This window comes from Agelaius phoeniceus, chromosome 8, assembly GCF_051311805.1.
Source record: "Agelaius phoeniceus isolate bAgePho1 chromosome 8, bAgePho1.hap1, whole genome shotgun sequence".
In the NCBI taxonomy this organism is placed as follows: domain Eukaryota; kingdom Metazoa; phylum Chordata; class Aves; order Passeriformes; family Icteridae; genus Agelaius; species Agelaius phoeniceus.
In genome coordinates this window covers 16,394,802-16,408,178 of record NC_135272.1, presented here as the reverse complement: position 1 = coordinate 16,408,178, position 13,377 = coordinate 16,394,802, and the positions used below count along the sequence as shown (strand labels likewise).

Here is a 13,377-nt window from a genome sequence, read left to right as displayed (position 1 = left end):
CAGCCTCCCAAAGAAGGCAGGCTGACTAGTCTGCCCTTCTCTGACGTGCAGGCACTTCAGAGATACTTGAGCTAACTACACCAGGTAGCTGACTGAGTACAGAAAGTCAAGCCATGTCAGCAGACTTCAACGTGGGTGAATTTCTTCTGCCTTCCTGGTGGACCAGATTTATGCTTATGAATATTAACTCTTAAAGTAGATAGAGAATGTAAATAGAGAACAAACATTTCCATGGCTTGCTGTTCTCTCCTAGCTCCCAGCGGGATACAGTAAATACCACAATGCAGCTGCACAGCAAGGGAAAACAATATATACAATGTATTCCCATCTTCAGCGTAGAGACTGCTGCTTGTTTAATGCATACACGTGCTACTGGACTAGCAGGCAGTTCTGAAAATAGGTCATAGGAGTCAGAAAGACAGCTTGATTACTGATAGCACATTTGGAAAGTCACTTCATCCTGTTTCCTCCCCCATTTTTTCTGCCTTATTTCATTATCTATGCAGTATTTCTAATATGCTTTCTTATGATTTGTTTTTCAGAACCTTAATATATAAATATAAGTTCACCAAATTGAAACTAAAGGAAGTGGTTCCAAATACCAAGCCACCAAGAGCTGGACCCTCTCTAGAACTGGTCTCTGCATGCCAGTTTTCTTTTGCTTTAGGTCTACACTGGTAAATATTCTTAGTATATCAATATACTCATGTGAGTGAATAAAAATGACTAGAACATGTCTTTTCTCTACTATATAAGAAAGACTCACTAGTCCAGAACCAATGTCTCTTGCGCTGTCTGCATCAACAGATATACCTACAGCACATCCACAACCCAGCCATCTGCTTGTTATGTTTGAACAGGTCTAGGTTAATGAGTAAAAAATCACATATTTAGTCCAAATCTGTATCTAATTTCAGTCCAGAAACCAAGTTGTTCAGCCAGAGTTCTGCTGAGCTCCAACCAACTTTGTGTCCTGCCTATAGCTTAGGTATGACACCATAATGAAACTGAACTGCTTCCAGTTCAGCAGTTGTGTCTGGCCAGCGCAGGGAGCGAGCAGAGCTGCCAGGCACCTGCGTGCACACCACTCCCTGCCTCCATTCACTGGGAATAAAGCACTGGGGTGGTGCACAACATGTAAAGCAGGCAATTTGTTGTAAATAGTTAAGAGGTCCCTGAGTGCAGGACTCCGCAGTACGCATTTCTGAAACCCTTGAGTGCACCAGTATAACAAAAAAGAACTGTCTCAAACAGAACCTGCAGTGGGGCATCTGTAAGAGGACAGCATCAGCAGTGATGCTCTTCACTTTCGTCTACCTTAATATACATTCTCCTGCCAGAGCAATTCCCCTTATACTTTATACTACACATAAAATGAACCAATATTACTAAGTCCCACTGCTTAAAAAATTTGGTTGGCCAGACTCCTTCCTAGGGTATAGACTGACCTGTGAAAAAGATTTTCATGGAAAATCAGAGCCATAGGATAAGCTATCTGAAAAGAAAATGCAACACTTCCAGCTGGAAACGTGCACAGCTCTTGAGCATGGAGACGACATGACCAGAATTTCAGGTGTATGCTGGTTTTGACTGTGGTAGAGTTCATTTTCTTCACACTATCTATCTTGGAGCAATGTTTGGATTTGTGATGAGAAATGGGGTTAATAATCCAGAGATGTTTTTGTTACTGCTGAGCAGTGCTTACACAGTCAATGCTTTTCCTGCTTCTCATACCACCCCACTACGGGAGGAGATTGTGGTCCCAACAAGCTGGGAGAGGACACAGCTGGGACAAGTGACCCAACTGCCCAAAGAGATATTACATATGGCATCACGCTCAGTACTGGGAGCTGAAGGAAGGAGGAAGTGGGGACATTCAGAGTGATGGCATTTTTGTTCCCAAGTAACAATTACATGTGATGGTGCCCTGCTTTCCTGGGGATGGCTGAACATGTCTGCCCAGAAGAAGGAGTGAATTAATTCCTTACCTTTGGTTCTTCTTTACTTATTAAACTGTCTTTATCTCAACCCATGATTTTTCTCACTTTTCCACTCGATCCCACTGGGAGGCAGTGAGCATGCAGCTGTGTAGGGCTGAGTTACCAGATGGGATTAAACCACAACAGTTCCTTTTGATGCCCAACATGGGGCTCAGAAGGTTCAAGATAACAGCTTTGATTGGAATGTGCTAGATGGAATCTTTGGCTGCTCCTGGGCTTGATGCCTTACAGTACATTAGTGCAGCGCTCATCTGTGGCTGCTTTTTGCTTTCCCTCTGTCGTGCTGCTGATCCCCTCGCTCTGTTGTGCTTGGGGACATTTTGAGGACAGCCATGGTGCTGCACAGGGACTGGCACATGGCCCGGGCAACCCTGCTGCTTCTGTGCTGCTGGGCTGGACATGCTGGAACTCCAGTGTGAGCTTGAGTCAAAGGGACTGTGACCTGTGGGTGAGCCCACGTGGGAGCAGGATATCCTGAAGCTTCTCTGGCCATGAATAAGTCCACAGCAGAGAAGGTACATCTGGAAGTGCCTGTGGCAATGGCTGTGTCAGTGCCCCAGCAGGGGCACCCCTGAAGGCGTCAGGGCCCAGGGCCAGCTCCATGCTGCAGCAGGGACACCTTGAAGCACCAGTGGCTGTTGGTGGGGCCCTGCTGGAGCACCTTGAAGGGTGTGGCCATGGACAAACCCACAGCAGAGCAGGAACAGCCTGCAGGGACTGCAGCCAGGAGCAAGGCCAGGCTGGGCAGGTTTGCTTTCTGAGGGGACAATGGCTGTGGGTGAGGCCATGCTGGAGCAGGTCTATCTCCAAAGGCACTGTGGCCCATGGACAGGGCCTGCTGGAACAGCTGCCCCTCAGAGCCCCTGTGGCTGAGGATAAGCCCATACACCAGGAGGTGTGTCCCTGAAGAGACTGCCTCATAGACAAGGCTCCAACTGGAGTACATACAACCCTAAGGGACTGCAGTCTATGGGTAAATCCAAGCTGGAATAACAGCAAGAGGAAGAGTTCATTGCATTGTTAAACCCAATAGGGAGTGGATAAGAGATTGTAGTAGAAATACCATTAAATTGTTGTAACCCATGATTTGAATTGCATGTTATAGGAATTACTATAACTAGGACCACCCAAACCTATGGAGAAAAAGCCTTACAAGAAACAGAGCAAATGCATCAGGAACCCAAATTAAGCTGGCTTTGGTGCCCAATAACCACAAAACAAACCACGTCTCCTGTCCTGAGCATCACCACAACACAGAGCCCAAAGTCATGGAATAAGTGGACTCAATGAACATGTGCTGGACATCTTATGAACACTTTGCAGTGGTATCTGTGTATTACACCAAAGGATGGGAAGTCAGGTGGTGGTTATCTACCTCTATTATCAACACGGTTTTAAGCACAAGCCCATACTAGCTACTGTGTCCAAAATTAACACATCCAAGACAAAACCAGCACAGAGTGCTGCTGAAGCTTGATACTTTTGACTTGGGAAAAAAAAAAAAAGTCACACCCAAAACTATCAAGCAATTATTTAGTTTCCTGAAATAAAGGAAGTGTCTCAAAACTGGGTGAAAGCTTTTGAAAGCTGTCAAATTGCTAAAACTTTTGTGGAGGAGGGGGGGAAACTTGAAACTTGAAATAATGATCTAATGGAAACAGTGCTTGTTCTGCAAGCATTTCTTTTTTCTAAAGGGAAGCAAAGGTGTTTTTCTGATTTTTTGGCTTGGGTTAGGGGTTTTTGGGGGACAGCTTTGGGGTATTGGTTGGTTTTTTAGGGTGTTTGATTACCACTACATATCCCTTTCTTATCAGAAAAATTAGTTGGCTACATGCTCTTCATTTGAGGGATTTACACAGTGAAAAAGCCTTTGTGCAGACTCTAACTTCTATTTTGTTTAGTTTAATGTAGTTTGATGCTCTTAAATGTAGCTTGGCGATTACAGGAAATAAGTGATGTTCTATAGGATGTCTGAGCTTGTGGAGGAAGTAAGACAACCTTAAAATTTCTCCTGCTAAGTTTTCAAAATCACTAGCTACAATAGGCTGCTGGAAAATAATTTTAGTAATAACAAAAGTCCAAATGCCCATCAAACACTTACAATCAAGCGCCTGAAAAGTGATTGCCATAAAACCAAAGCCTACACCACCCTTTCAAAATGCTGCTCCTCCATTAACAAACCCTTCCCTAGGAGACTGCCCAGCATCCCTTGGCCACAAGGCAGAGCAATCTGCACAGCAAATATGAAGTATAATGGCTCTGTCACCCTGAGAGGAGATGCAACCTCTGCGCCAAACTACATCATAAAAACAAGGTCTGTGGTGTCGTGGACTTGATACTACAGCATGAGATTTAATTAAGTGTAGGAGAGAGGAGTTAAAATATTTCCTTGAGGCTCTTCAGTTTAGAAAATGTAGAGATGAACTGGCTCAAGTCAGACTACTGTGTGTGAACATAGAAAAATAACTATTACTTGAAATAAAAAGCTACTACCCATTTATCTGTCTTCCAGCCCCCTCTGTCAGCTAACATGTTGACTGACTGTGGAGGTGGCTGAGAGAGCAGACAGTAACCTGCCTTTTCTGGAGAAAAGGTAGCAGTGGGAAGTCTCAGAAGGACTTATAAAATGGAAAGTAGGACAGCAGATAAAAAAAAACTATAGCAAAAGCAAGAGATTCTTTTCTCTTCCTCTACAGTACAGCATTCACTTGTTTTCTTATAATCTCCAGCAGCTATCAACCAGATTTATGCAGTGCTGTCTCTGTTCAGAGACTTTGAGGGACAAGAGAGCTAATGCTCAGGCTTCAAATGCTCTTCTTAGCTGGTTATCAACTAAAGGCAGATCATTTTGTTGCTTACATCAGTATAAACCTGGAGTTACTATAGTGACATGAGGGTAGAAGCATGAATAAATTCAATGTAAATGAAAAGAGATTTCAGCCCTGCATATAACTGGCTGCCATTTCAGAAAAAATATTTCAAGCCATTTTGCGTCTGCCATCAACTATCCCAAATTACATTACTAGCTAAACCGATGGAAGATACATATACATAAAATGTTGCATTTTCTTCTGAAGAAAATATTTTCTTGAACAAGTATTTTCTTTACATTAAGTATTACCTCGAGCCTAATTGCTTTTCTTGCTACTCTTTATCTGTAACATCTAACATGTTTTGCAAGATCATCCTCTTGAGCTCGATCTTTCTCTTAAAAAGTCAAGCAACAAATTCACCAGCACTAAGGTAATTAAATATTCCAAAGAGTATTTAAGGAGCAGCTTTTACAAAGTAAATAAATAATGTTTTACAAAATAAGTAATTTACCAATAGTAGAGATTAATTTACAACTTTTAGAACTTGTTACTAATTCTCCTGCAGTAAAAAAATCAAAACTTGAGGAACTGTAAGCAGATTCTGTAATCAGGGAGTGGCTAACATTGATGGGAAGACTTTTTTCCTGAAGGATTTAAACACAGAAAACCAGTACTACATCATGAGATGAAGCCGAACATGAAAACTACATGGAACAGGTTTATAGAAGAGACCTAAATGTATTCTTTTTCCAATTCAGCTACAAATGTGGTTGTTGTTTTAAATGGTCTGTCTAACTCTCACATGGGACCACACGGGAGACATTTTAGCCTAGTACATGATGCATCAATCTTCCTGACCTAGGTTCTTACACCACTGCACACAATTGTATTCTAATTTCTGAACCAAGATGGTATTTCTGCACTTTGCAAAGCTTTTCACTGGTTTTACATCTACAGAGGATATTGAGGGATCAAAATGAGAGAAAGAAAGATCAGTTTGCGACCTACCTTTGAGAAAAGCATCCTGTCCCAGAAATGCAACACCAAATGCTAAGAGTTTAAGCCACAAAAACATGGTTATTTCTGGAAATCAGGCGTATCCTTATGAAACAGCATGTGTCTCTCTCTGGAAAGCAAAATGAATGTTATCTGTCTGCAAAAGAATTTCTTCACAAAACTTGAACCCAGAAGGAGACTAACTAGGCACATACATTGCACTGCCTGCTTATCTGTGAAGGAGTTGCTTCCTCTGTTACCCTAACTAACCACTCGCAAACTCGCAATGCACTGTAGTGATGTCAGAGACAATTACTTCTTCAAAAAAACTTCTTTCAGTTTCCAGGAAGTCAAAGAGGTTTTTCTTAGGCTCCTGCAGTAATACTTAGCTTCCTTAATTCAACTAAAGTAGATTATTTTCAGCTATTTCTCCCCTTGTACTTAGGAGCTACACAAGACTTCACTTTTCATAGGACTGGATTTAGCAAAGTCACTTTTTTCCCTTCATGTGCACTTTTCTGCACACATTCACGGACTCCCATATATGTTATGTATGTTTCTTGAGATTTCTCTTGAGAGAAAGAGAAACCCTAACCACGAGTCACCAAAACACTTGTTCTGACAACAAGGCCCTCATTAAAATGCATCCTCAGGTGAAGGAACTGATGATTTAATGAAAATCATTTAAACATGGGGTTGAGCTAGATGATCTCTGGAGGCCCAGTCCAACCCTAACTATTTTGTGATTTGGTGGGATTTATTTCTGAATCTTTCTACAAGGACGTTCTTCTGGGTATGACAGTCGTACACAACAAATGGATAGAGGCAGTCCAGTTCTGTTTTCTGTAATGTTTAGAATTGGAGAACTCAATACAATTCTTTACCATGGTAGTGCAGGAGAATTGTTGTTGCTTTCATGGACTTAATACAAGGTACAGCAAAGGCATTTTCCCTCACTGCATGCACTGAGGCAGTTCTCAACAAATTGGTAAGAAATGTCCCTTATCTAGTAGGGGGAAGAAATTTTTGATTGCTTCTCTTATTGAAGATCTCCAAGGTTCTAAAAGAACCAGCAGAACCTTGTCATAAGACAGATAAAGAAGAGAATACCTTTGTGCTGCCTATTCCTAAGTCCTTCAGAGATTTCCTAACAACACACAGGAAAAGGTTGCAAAAATTCACTTAATTCACAAATGACATGACTGAATCAACTCCTCAGAAGATTAAATATATCTTCTACAATTTTGAGTCAAGTCTCACAACACAGACCAAAATCTTAGCTTTCATTAAGCAGTATGTCTCCATAGAAAGTGGCTGTAATAACAATTATATTTTAAATGTGTTCAGAACAAAACTGATCCAATGATATTGCTCTGACACTCCAGAGACTCTAATTTTGATATAAAATAACCTCATCGTCCTGGAGTTAAATTTGGACTACAGCCACAAATTAAATTTGGACTACAGCCATACACTGCCTGCAGCCCTGACATCTTAGTCCCTTTTATGCTAGACAAAAGCAGGACACCAGCATGGCTGACATGTGCCATCTGATGAGCAGAGTGCATGACAGCCTGTGAAGTATTTCTCGTAAAGGTTCTCAAAGAGAACCAGGCTCCATTCCCACCTGACATTCCCCAGTAGTTTTATACAATCTCCACTCAACTCCTCTAGTGGCGACCCCAAGACAAATTCCTGCAGAATGGATCTTTTCTGGCTGTGAGATATTTACAGAGCTTCCACAGCACTGAAATATTGCACCATGCCCTATCTATTATTCAGTGAGAACATCACACTCTCCAGTGATCCCACTGTTCTAGGTATACTGCTAACCATAAACCATCAGCTGTTAAAATTATTGACCAAAGTTACAAATTTACATAAGAAGGACACAGAACTGTTGGAGCAAGTCCAGAGGAGGGTCACAAAGTTGATAAGAGGATTGGAGCACCTTCCCTATGAAAACAGGCTGGGAAAGTTGTGGCTGTTCAGCCTGGAGAAAGTTGTGTGAAGACCTTCTCTGAAGGGGCCTAGAGGGAAGCCAAAGGACACTTCACCAAGAACTGTAGTGACAGGACGAGGCATTACAGGTACAAGTTGAAAGAAGGGAAATTTAGGTTAGATATTAGGAAGAAACTCTTTAGTGTGAGGGTGTTGTCCAGGGAGGTTGTGGATGTCCAAACACTGGCAGTGTTCAAGGCCAGGTTGGATAAGACCTTGGGCAGCCAGGTCTAGTGGGAGATCTCTCTGCCCACTAAAGGAGGGTTGAGACTGGATCATCGTCAAGGGCCCTTCCAACCTATAACATTCTATGATCCTGTTGGAACTTGTGAAGTCTTTTTCCAGACATAAACTGCAGTCTTCTTTCCCAAGGTTAAACCCAAAACTTCCCTTTTGAAGGAAGGGGAGAATTAATTTACTCTACTTGAACATTAAACAATGGACTGTTAAAATAAATCCTTTCTCAGGACAGAGGCTGAATTTTTAATTGGCCAACATGATTATGTCAGTATGTAACTAGAGCAGTATACTTCCCCTGTCCTGGAAAGAATCAAAGCCAGAGCTATCAATTTGTATTAATAAGAATTTCTAAAATGACCTTAAAAATGTGCAGCTGCTTAAGTTACCCATTTCTTTGGAAGTCTTTCTCTTTTGTACTCATCCCCCTGGGTAACCTGGGAGGGAGAGTCTGGTTCTCTCACTGCTAATAAGACTACAGCACTGAAGCCAGGAGCTGTCATCCTCAAAACACTCCACACGTGCACAGCCTCTCATAAGACAGCAGACAAAACTGCTTTAGGTGCTCAGTGACTGATGCTAGACAGTGCAAAAGCTCTGCCCAAATCCCAAACAGTCTTGAGCTAGCTGAGAGATACCAAGGTCTCTCACAGCCTCCACAGTCCCTGCTAACTTGCTTTCTACCAGGAGGTGTTTCTGTAGCTCTGTTTAGTAAGTGGTGTGGCCCAGAGGCATCAGACTGCAGGGTGTGACAGAGAGAGGGAGGGAGCAAGCAAGCACACATGCATGACACTTCTGCCCCAGAACAACTCCACCATATGCTAATGCAGCTAAAAAATACCTTACTATTCTTTGGGGAGAAGCCAAGGAGCTGCTTCCTATTCCAGTGAAGGGCAGAGCAAAGTAGAGAACATCCATAAAGCTCACCACTATTTACCCTAAAAGAAGGGAGAGCATGAACTCTTCAACCACGAGATATTATTTTGAGATTCCTTTTTTTTACTCCAAGAGTGTTCCCCAAACCATTCCCTATCTCTGCCTGGTACTACTGTGCCAGGAGGAAATGGAATTGAAAGATTACAGCAAGGCAACAGTAGCAGTAACCAGGGTATAAACAGCATCTTGATACAGCCACAAGCCAAATAAATCTGTGCCTCAGGTTGGATTGTCACAGGTTGTCTGTCCCCAAAGACTGGCCCATCCTGCATCTGCCACCAGATACCAACAGCCACACTTCCCCTGCGCTCTGACACCTACAGGGCCTGTGCCACCCACAAATGACCATTGGTGCTCACTGTGTTTAATGCCACACATTAAACACTGAAAGATGCCAGTGAAACCTCACTCTGTTCTCTCTTCATATGTTTTCATGTGGCTCAGTTTCACCCTGTGTTCATTTTCCTAAGAGTTTAGCCAGATAACACTGCAGCATTCACATTCCTCATACAACACAACTTCTGAGTCCAGATTATCAAAGTCATTATGGTTTCAGTTTAGTATCCATCACCAAGAATTTTAACTGGGATTTATTGGGTTTTTGGAGGGTATAATGGCATGGAGTGGGAGGATTAATTCAGGCAATGGTGTTCTTCACTGGTACCTAAACCTAATGCTGTTTTGTATTAATGTGTTTACAAAAAGTAGTATGAATTAATTTTTACAATCAATGCATTCTCAAGAACTCACCTGTGTTTTCCTTTTGTTCAGAGGCCTTGAAAGAATAAATTACAAAGCATGTAACTAAATAAAAAATAAATTCTCTACATACTCCATACATCATTTGTATTTAAAGTAATGCAGACTTCTTTTGCATAATTTCCCTTGCACTGAAGTCATCTCATATGACTCAGCTCAGTTACAGTGATGCTCAGCACACTGCATATCAGAATTTAGCAGTTCACAGAAACTAAAGTCACATGCTTTTGCAAACACTAAGGGACAGAGGATAAATTTACCCCAAGGGCAACTCTGTTTAAATCAAGGGGGCTACCTGCATTATGCATTTTATCCAGTAAAATTATTTTGACAGTCTTACTGTGAAAACATTGTTCATGCTAGAGAACATATAACAGTCTTAATGTTTCACTGAACATTTGCTAAGGAATCTATTTTTTACATACTTTTCCAGGCTTGTTTTCAATTGCCAAGAACTATTTCCTGAAGAAAGAAAACATTTCTACTTAATGTGTCACATTGGATCAAATTATTTTAAGGTCAAGAGTAAACAATAGAGCTCTTTGTGCAAGCATACTGCTCTGCTGCTATCAACCCTCAGGCAAGGATGATTTGACATCTTCACTTCATATGCTGCCTGCATGATCTGTGCTGTACCTGCTCAGGACAGAGAACGTATTCTGGTATCCCTGAGGCACTGCACAATCTGGCCCAAAATGAGCAATAAGCCTACAAGAAGCTCTTGGAAGTGCCAGGCACCTACTTCTTGCTTACACATAAAATCAATGCAGGATAACAGTGGGCTCAGTTATTGTGAAATGAACGTTCTTGAACAGCTCCTTTTAACATGCTCACTTAGAATTTGCTACCCTTAAACAGTGTCAGCATATCCATAAGTCCTGGAATTTGTTAGATTTGTGCTGAACATCTACTCTGCTTCCTGGTTCTGAATGGGTGCTGGATGCTGAGAACAGCTCAGGATTTAGCTTTGTATAAGGTGTTCAACTCTTGCCCAGTGAATGAGATAATGTTATATTATAAAACATCAAATAAACATTTTTACCCATAGCATCTTTTCTCTGTATCCTTCCATGATTCACTTTGAAAGGGAAAATGAAAAGAAGGGATGAAAATTAATTGAATATTTGCTTCCCCTGGACCACTTCTTGAACTCTCATTCTGAAGAGCTCTTCAACAGTGGCAGATTTTTTCCTCCTCTTAGTCCGATTCTGCTTTTCCCCCCCAGTTTCATTTCCTAGTACCAACTTCTGGGTTCTATAGGCACTCATATGACTGTCTCAACAAATGAAGAACCACAATTTGAAAGGGCAGTGAGCTGAATTCTAGGCAGAGCATTGTCCTCTGAACAATCAGGCTAAAATTCAGGAATACCCCCCCAGCTGGAGGAACTAAACAAGCTCCCTCTGTGCAGGGAGCTTGACCTGCACCCTATCACATTCACAAAATCCACCCTGCCTTCAGCTGATGGCTTGGTACTAGCTAATCTATACCTGCTGGTTAATTTTCCCAAACTATATGCAGAAGTATACTTAATTACATAACACTCTGCAGTAAATGCTATCTTACCTGCACCATAAAGTCACAGTTGGGCCATGTTTGCAGAAGGCCTGACAGAACACAAGTAAAGCAATAGTAGCACCTGCCAACACAAAAGACCCACACAGAAAGGGAAGAAAATGCTTACAGTCTTTCCCAAAGTCTTTACATTCTGGTTTCATTGCAGATCACTGGGTATTCCCTTTTCTCTTGAACATTACTTCCTGTGTGCCCTGCACCAAATATAAAGATCAGTCTGTTTATTCTGAAGGTAATACACAGCGTGGGCTTTTTTTTCATCTTTTTTTTAATGCTCAACTTCAGCTGAAGCAGGCCAGGATCAGGGCCAGGGTAGGCTACTGAGCCGATGTTTCAGGCTATCTTCCTAAAATATGCTACTTCAGAGCTAACTGCTCTCTAGTCTTTGCTGTAAATGAGCAGACCAGCTTGCTTTCTGTGAGTTCTCAGTACCCTTTTCTGTTCTTCCCAAGCAGGAATCTTCTGTGATTTTAAGTTCTGTTTTCTTTGCTTCTACCACTGTATCCTGCTTCCACCCAGACTGCTCCTCACCTAGGGTGCCAGATTGATTGTCTTACCCTATTAGCTGTGCTCTACAAGCAGTCCTGGTCTTTCACGATCTGTCAGATGACAGTGCTCATAGCCAAGAGTATTTGTGTGCATTTTTCCAATAAAACACAGAATTACTGCATAGCAAATGTTTTTCTAACATCCCAGCTAAGATTATGTTTTGGATGGACATGCAGTCCCACAGCTGATTGTAGTCATTACTGCATAGAAGCACAAAATGCCTTTGAGCAAGGTATTTATAAGCATAAACCACAAATCTTTACCTAGAAGGCAGGTCTGCTTACAGTGATGCTGTCGGTCATCTTCTGATAGCCCATCTCCTGCCCTTCTTCACATTGGGACATGATTTTTCTCTCTGGGGCTGTCCAAAAGGGTTAGAGAGATGTCTCCAAGAAGCATGTGGCAGACATTACTTCTTCCTCACTGGCTTGTCAAGAAACTACTGCTATAAATCTACAAGAGTCTGGAAGATTTCTATAATCTAAACTCACAATAGTCATCTTTGAATTTGAAACTGTTAGGAACCCAAACTGATCCCACTGATTTATTTACCTTGTACATCAGGGTCTGTATCTCCCTCCCTCAGTTTCCATGTCTCTAAGCCCTTCAGTTTATTTGTTTCATACTACAAGCCATCTTAAAATGTCACAAGTTCATAGTGCTGATACTCTGGAAAAAACAGAAGTCTGTATAAAGATGCACTGGATGTCTTGGTTTATATTCACACTAAAAAAACCCCAGAATATTTAGTAAAGACAATAAATTCTAAACTTTAAAGTAAAATAGTAATGCAAAAGTCATGTAATTGAAAATATTTCTTTATCACTTCCTGTTAATGGGCATAATTAGAGTCAGCTTACAGAGGTGCAAAAATATTGGATATTTACTTTTAAAATAACAATCATGTAAACAGTAGACTTGTGCACGACAAATTTTGGCAGAGTCAAGCAAATGTTTGAGTGATTTACAACAGGTAAAAGAAAAGACTGCATTGGGAAGACAAGCACTGAAATAAATAGATTTGTTTTGGTATTTGGGTTTTACAGCTAATTTCTATTTCACTAAAGGACATTTCACAATAAGCACTCAAAGACATTTAGCACAAATTGGCTATTTTAACTGGGGCACAAAGCTCAAGAAACATATTGCTGAGGCCTTATAAATACATACAATCTGTGCATACAGTGCAAAGGAAGAGCCAAAAATAACCAAAAAAGGATGGTGGAAGGGGAGGAGGGGAAGTTGGTAATCCCATGCTGTGGTATTCCCCAAACACCTGGAATTCTCAGAGTGTGTAAACCACTGAATCACAAGAGAAGCAAAACAGTATCAGAGTCATTTGTTTTAAGAAAAGAAAAAAACCTTTCCGTGTTTCTTATAAAACAGGACCCTAAGAAACACCACAATTTCACAACTGTTTTATAACATGTGCTCATGTGTACACTGCCAAAAATCTAGTCTCTATCAATAAAAAAAGGCAAAAAACATTGTATCACTATTGTTTCTTAAGT

At 41.3% G+C, this 13,377-nt stretch overlaps 1 protein-coding gene across 6 annotated transcripts in view; it reads right to left on the bottom strand.

The window, feature by feature from the left end:
- Positions 1-13,377, bottom strand: part of PTPRC (protein tyrosine phosphatase receptor type C) — a 75,818-nt gene that overhangs the window by 52,820 nt on the left and 9,621 nt on the right. For 3 of the 6 annotated variants that reach the window (XM_054638271.2, XM_054638272.2, XM_054638273.2), the window contains exons 1-2: positions 6,025-6,090; positions 5,822-5,939 (exon numbers count right to left, since the gene is read on the bottom strand). The exons of the other annotated variants lie outside the window; for them this stretch is intronic. In XM_054638271.2, coding sequence (XP_054494246.2) covers positions 5,822-5,888 — 67 coding nt within the window. In that variant the 5' untranslated portion in view covers positions 5,889-5,939; positions 6,025-6,090. Of the gene's footprint in view, positions 1-5,821; positions 5,940-6,024; positions 6,091-13,377 lie in introns of those variants that run through there. 6 annotated transcript variants of the gene reach the window in all.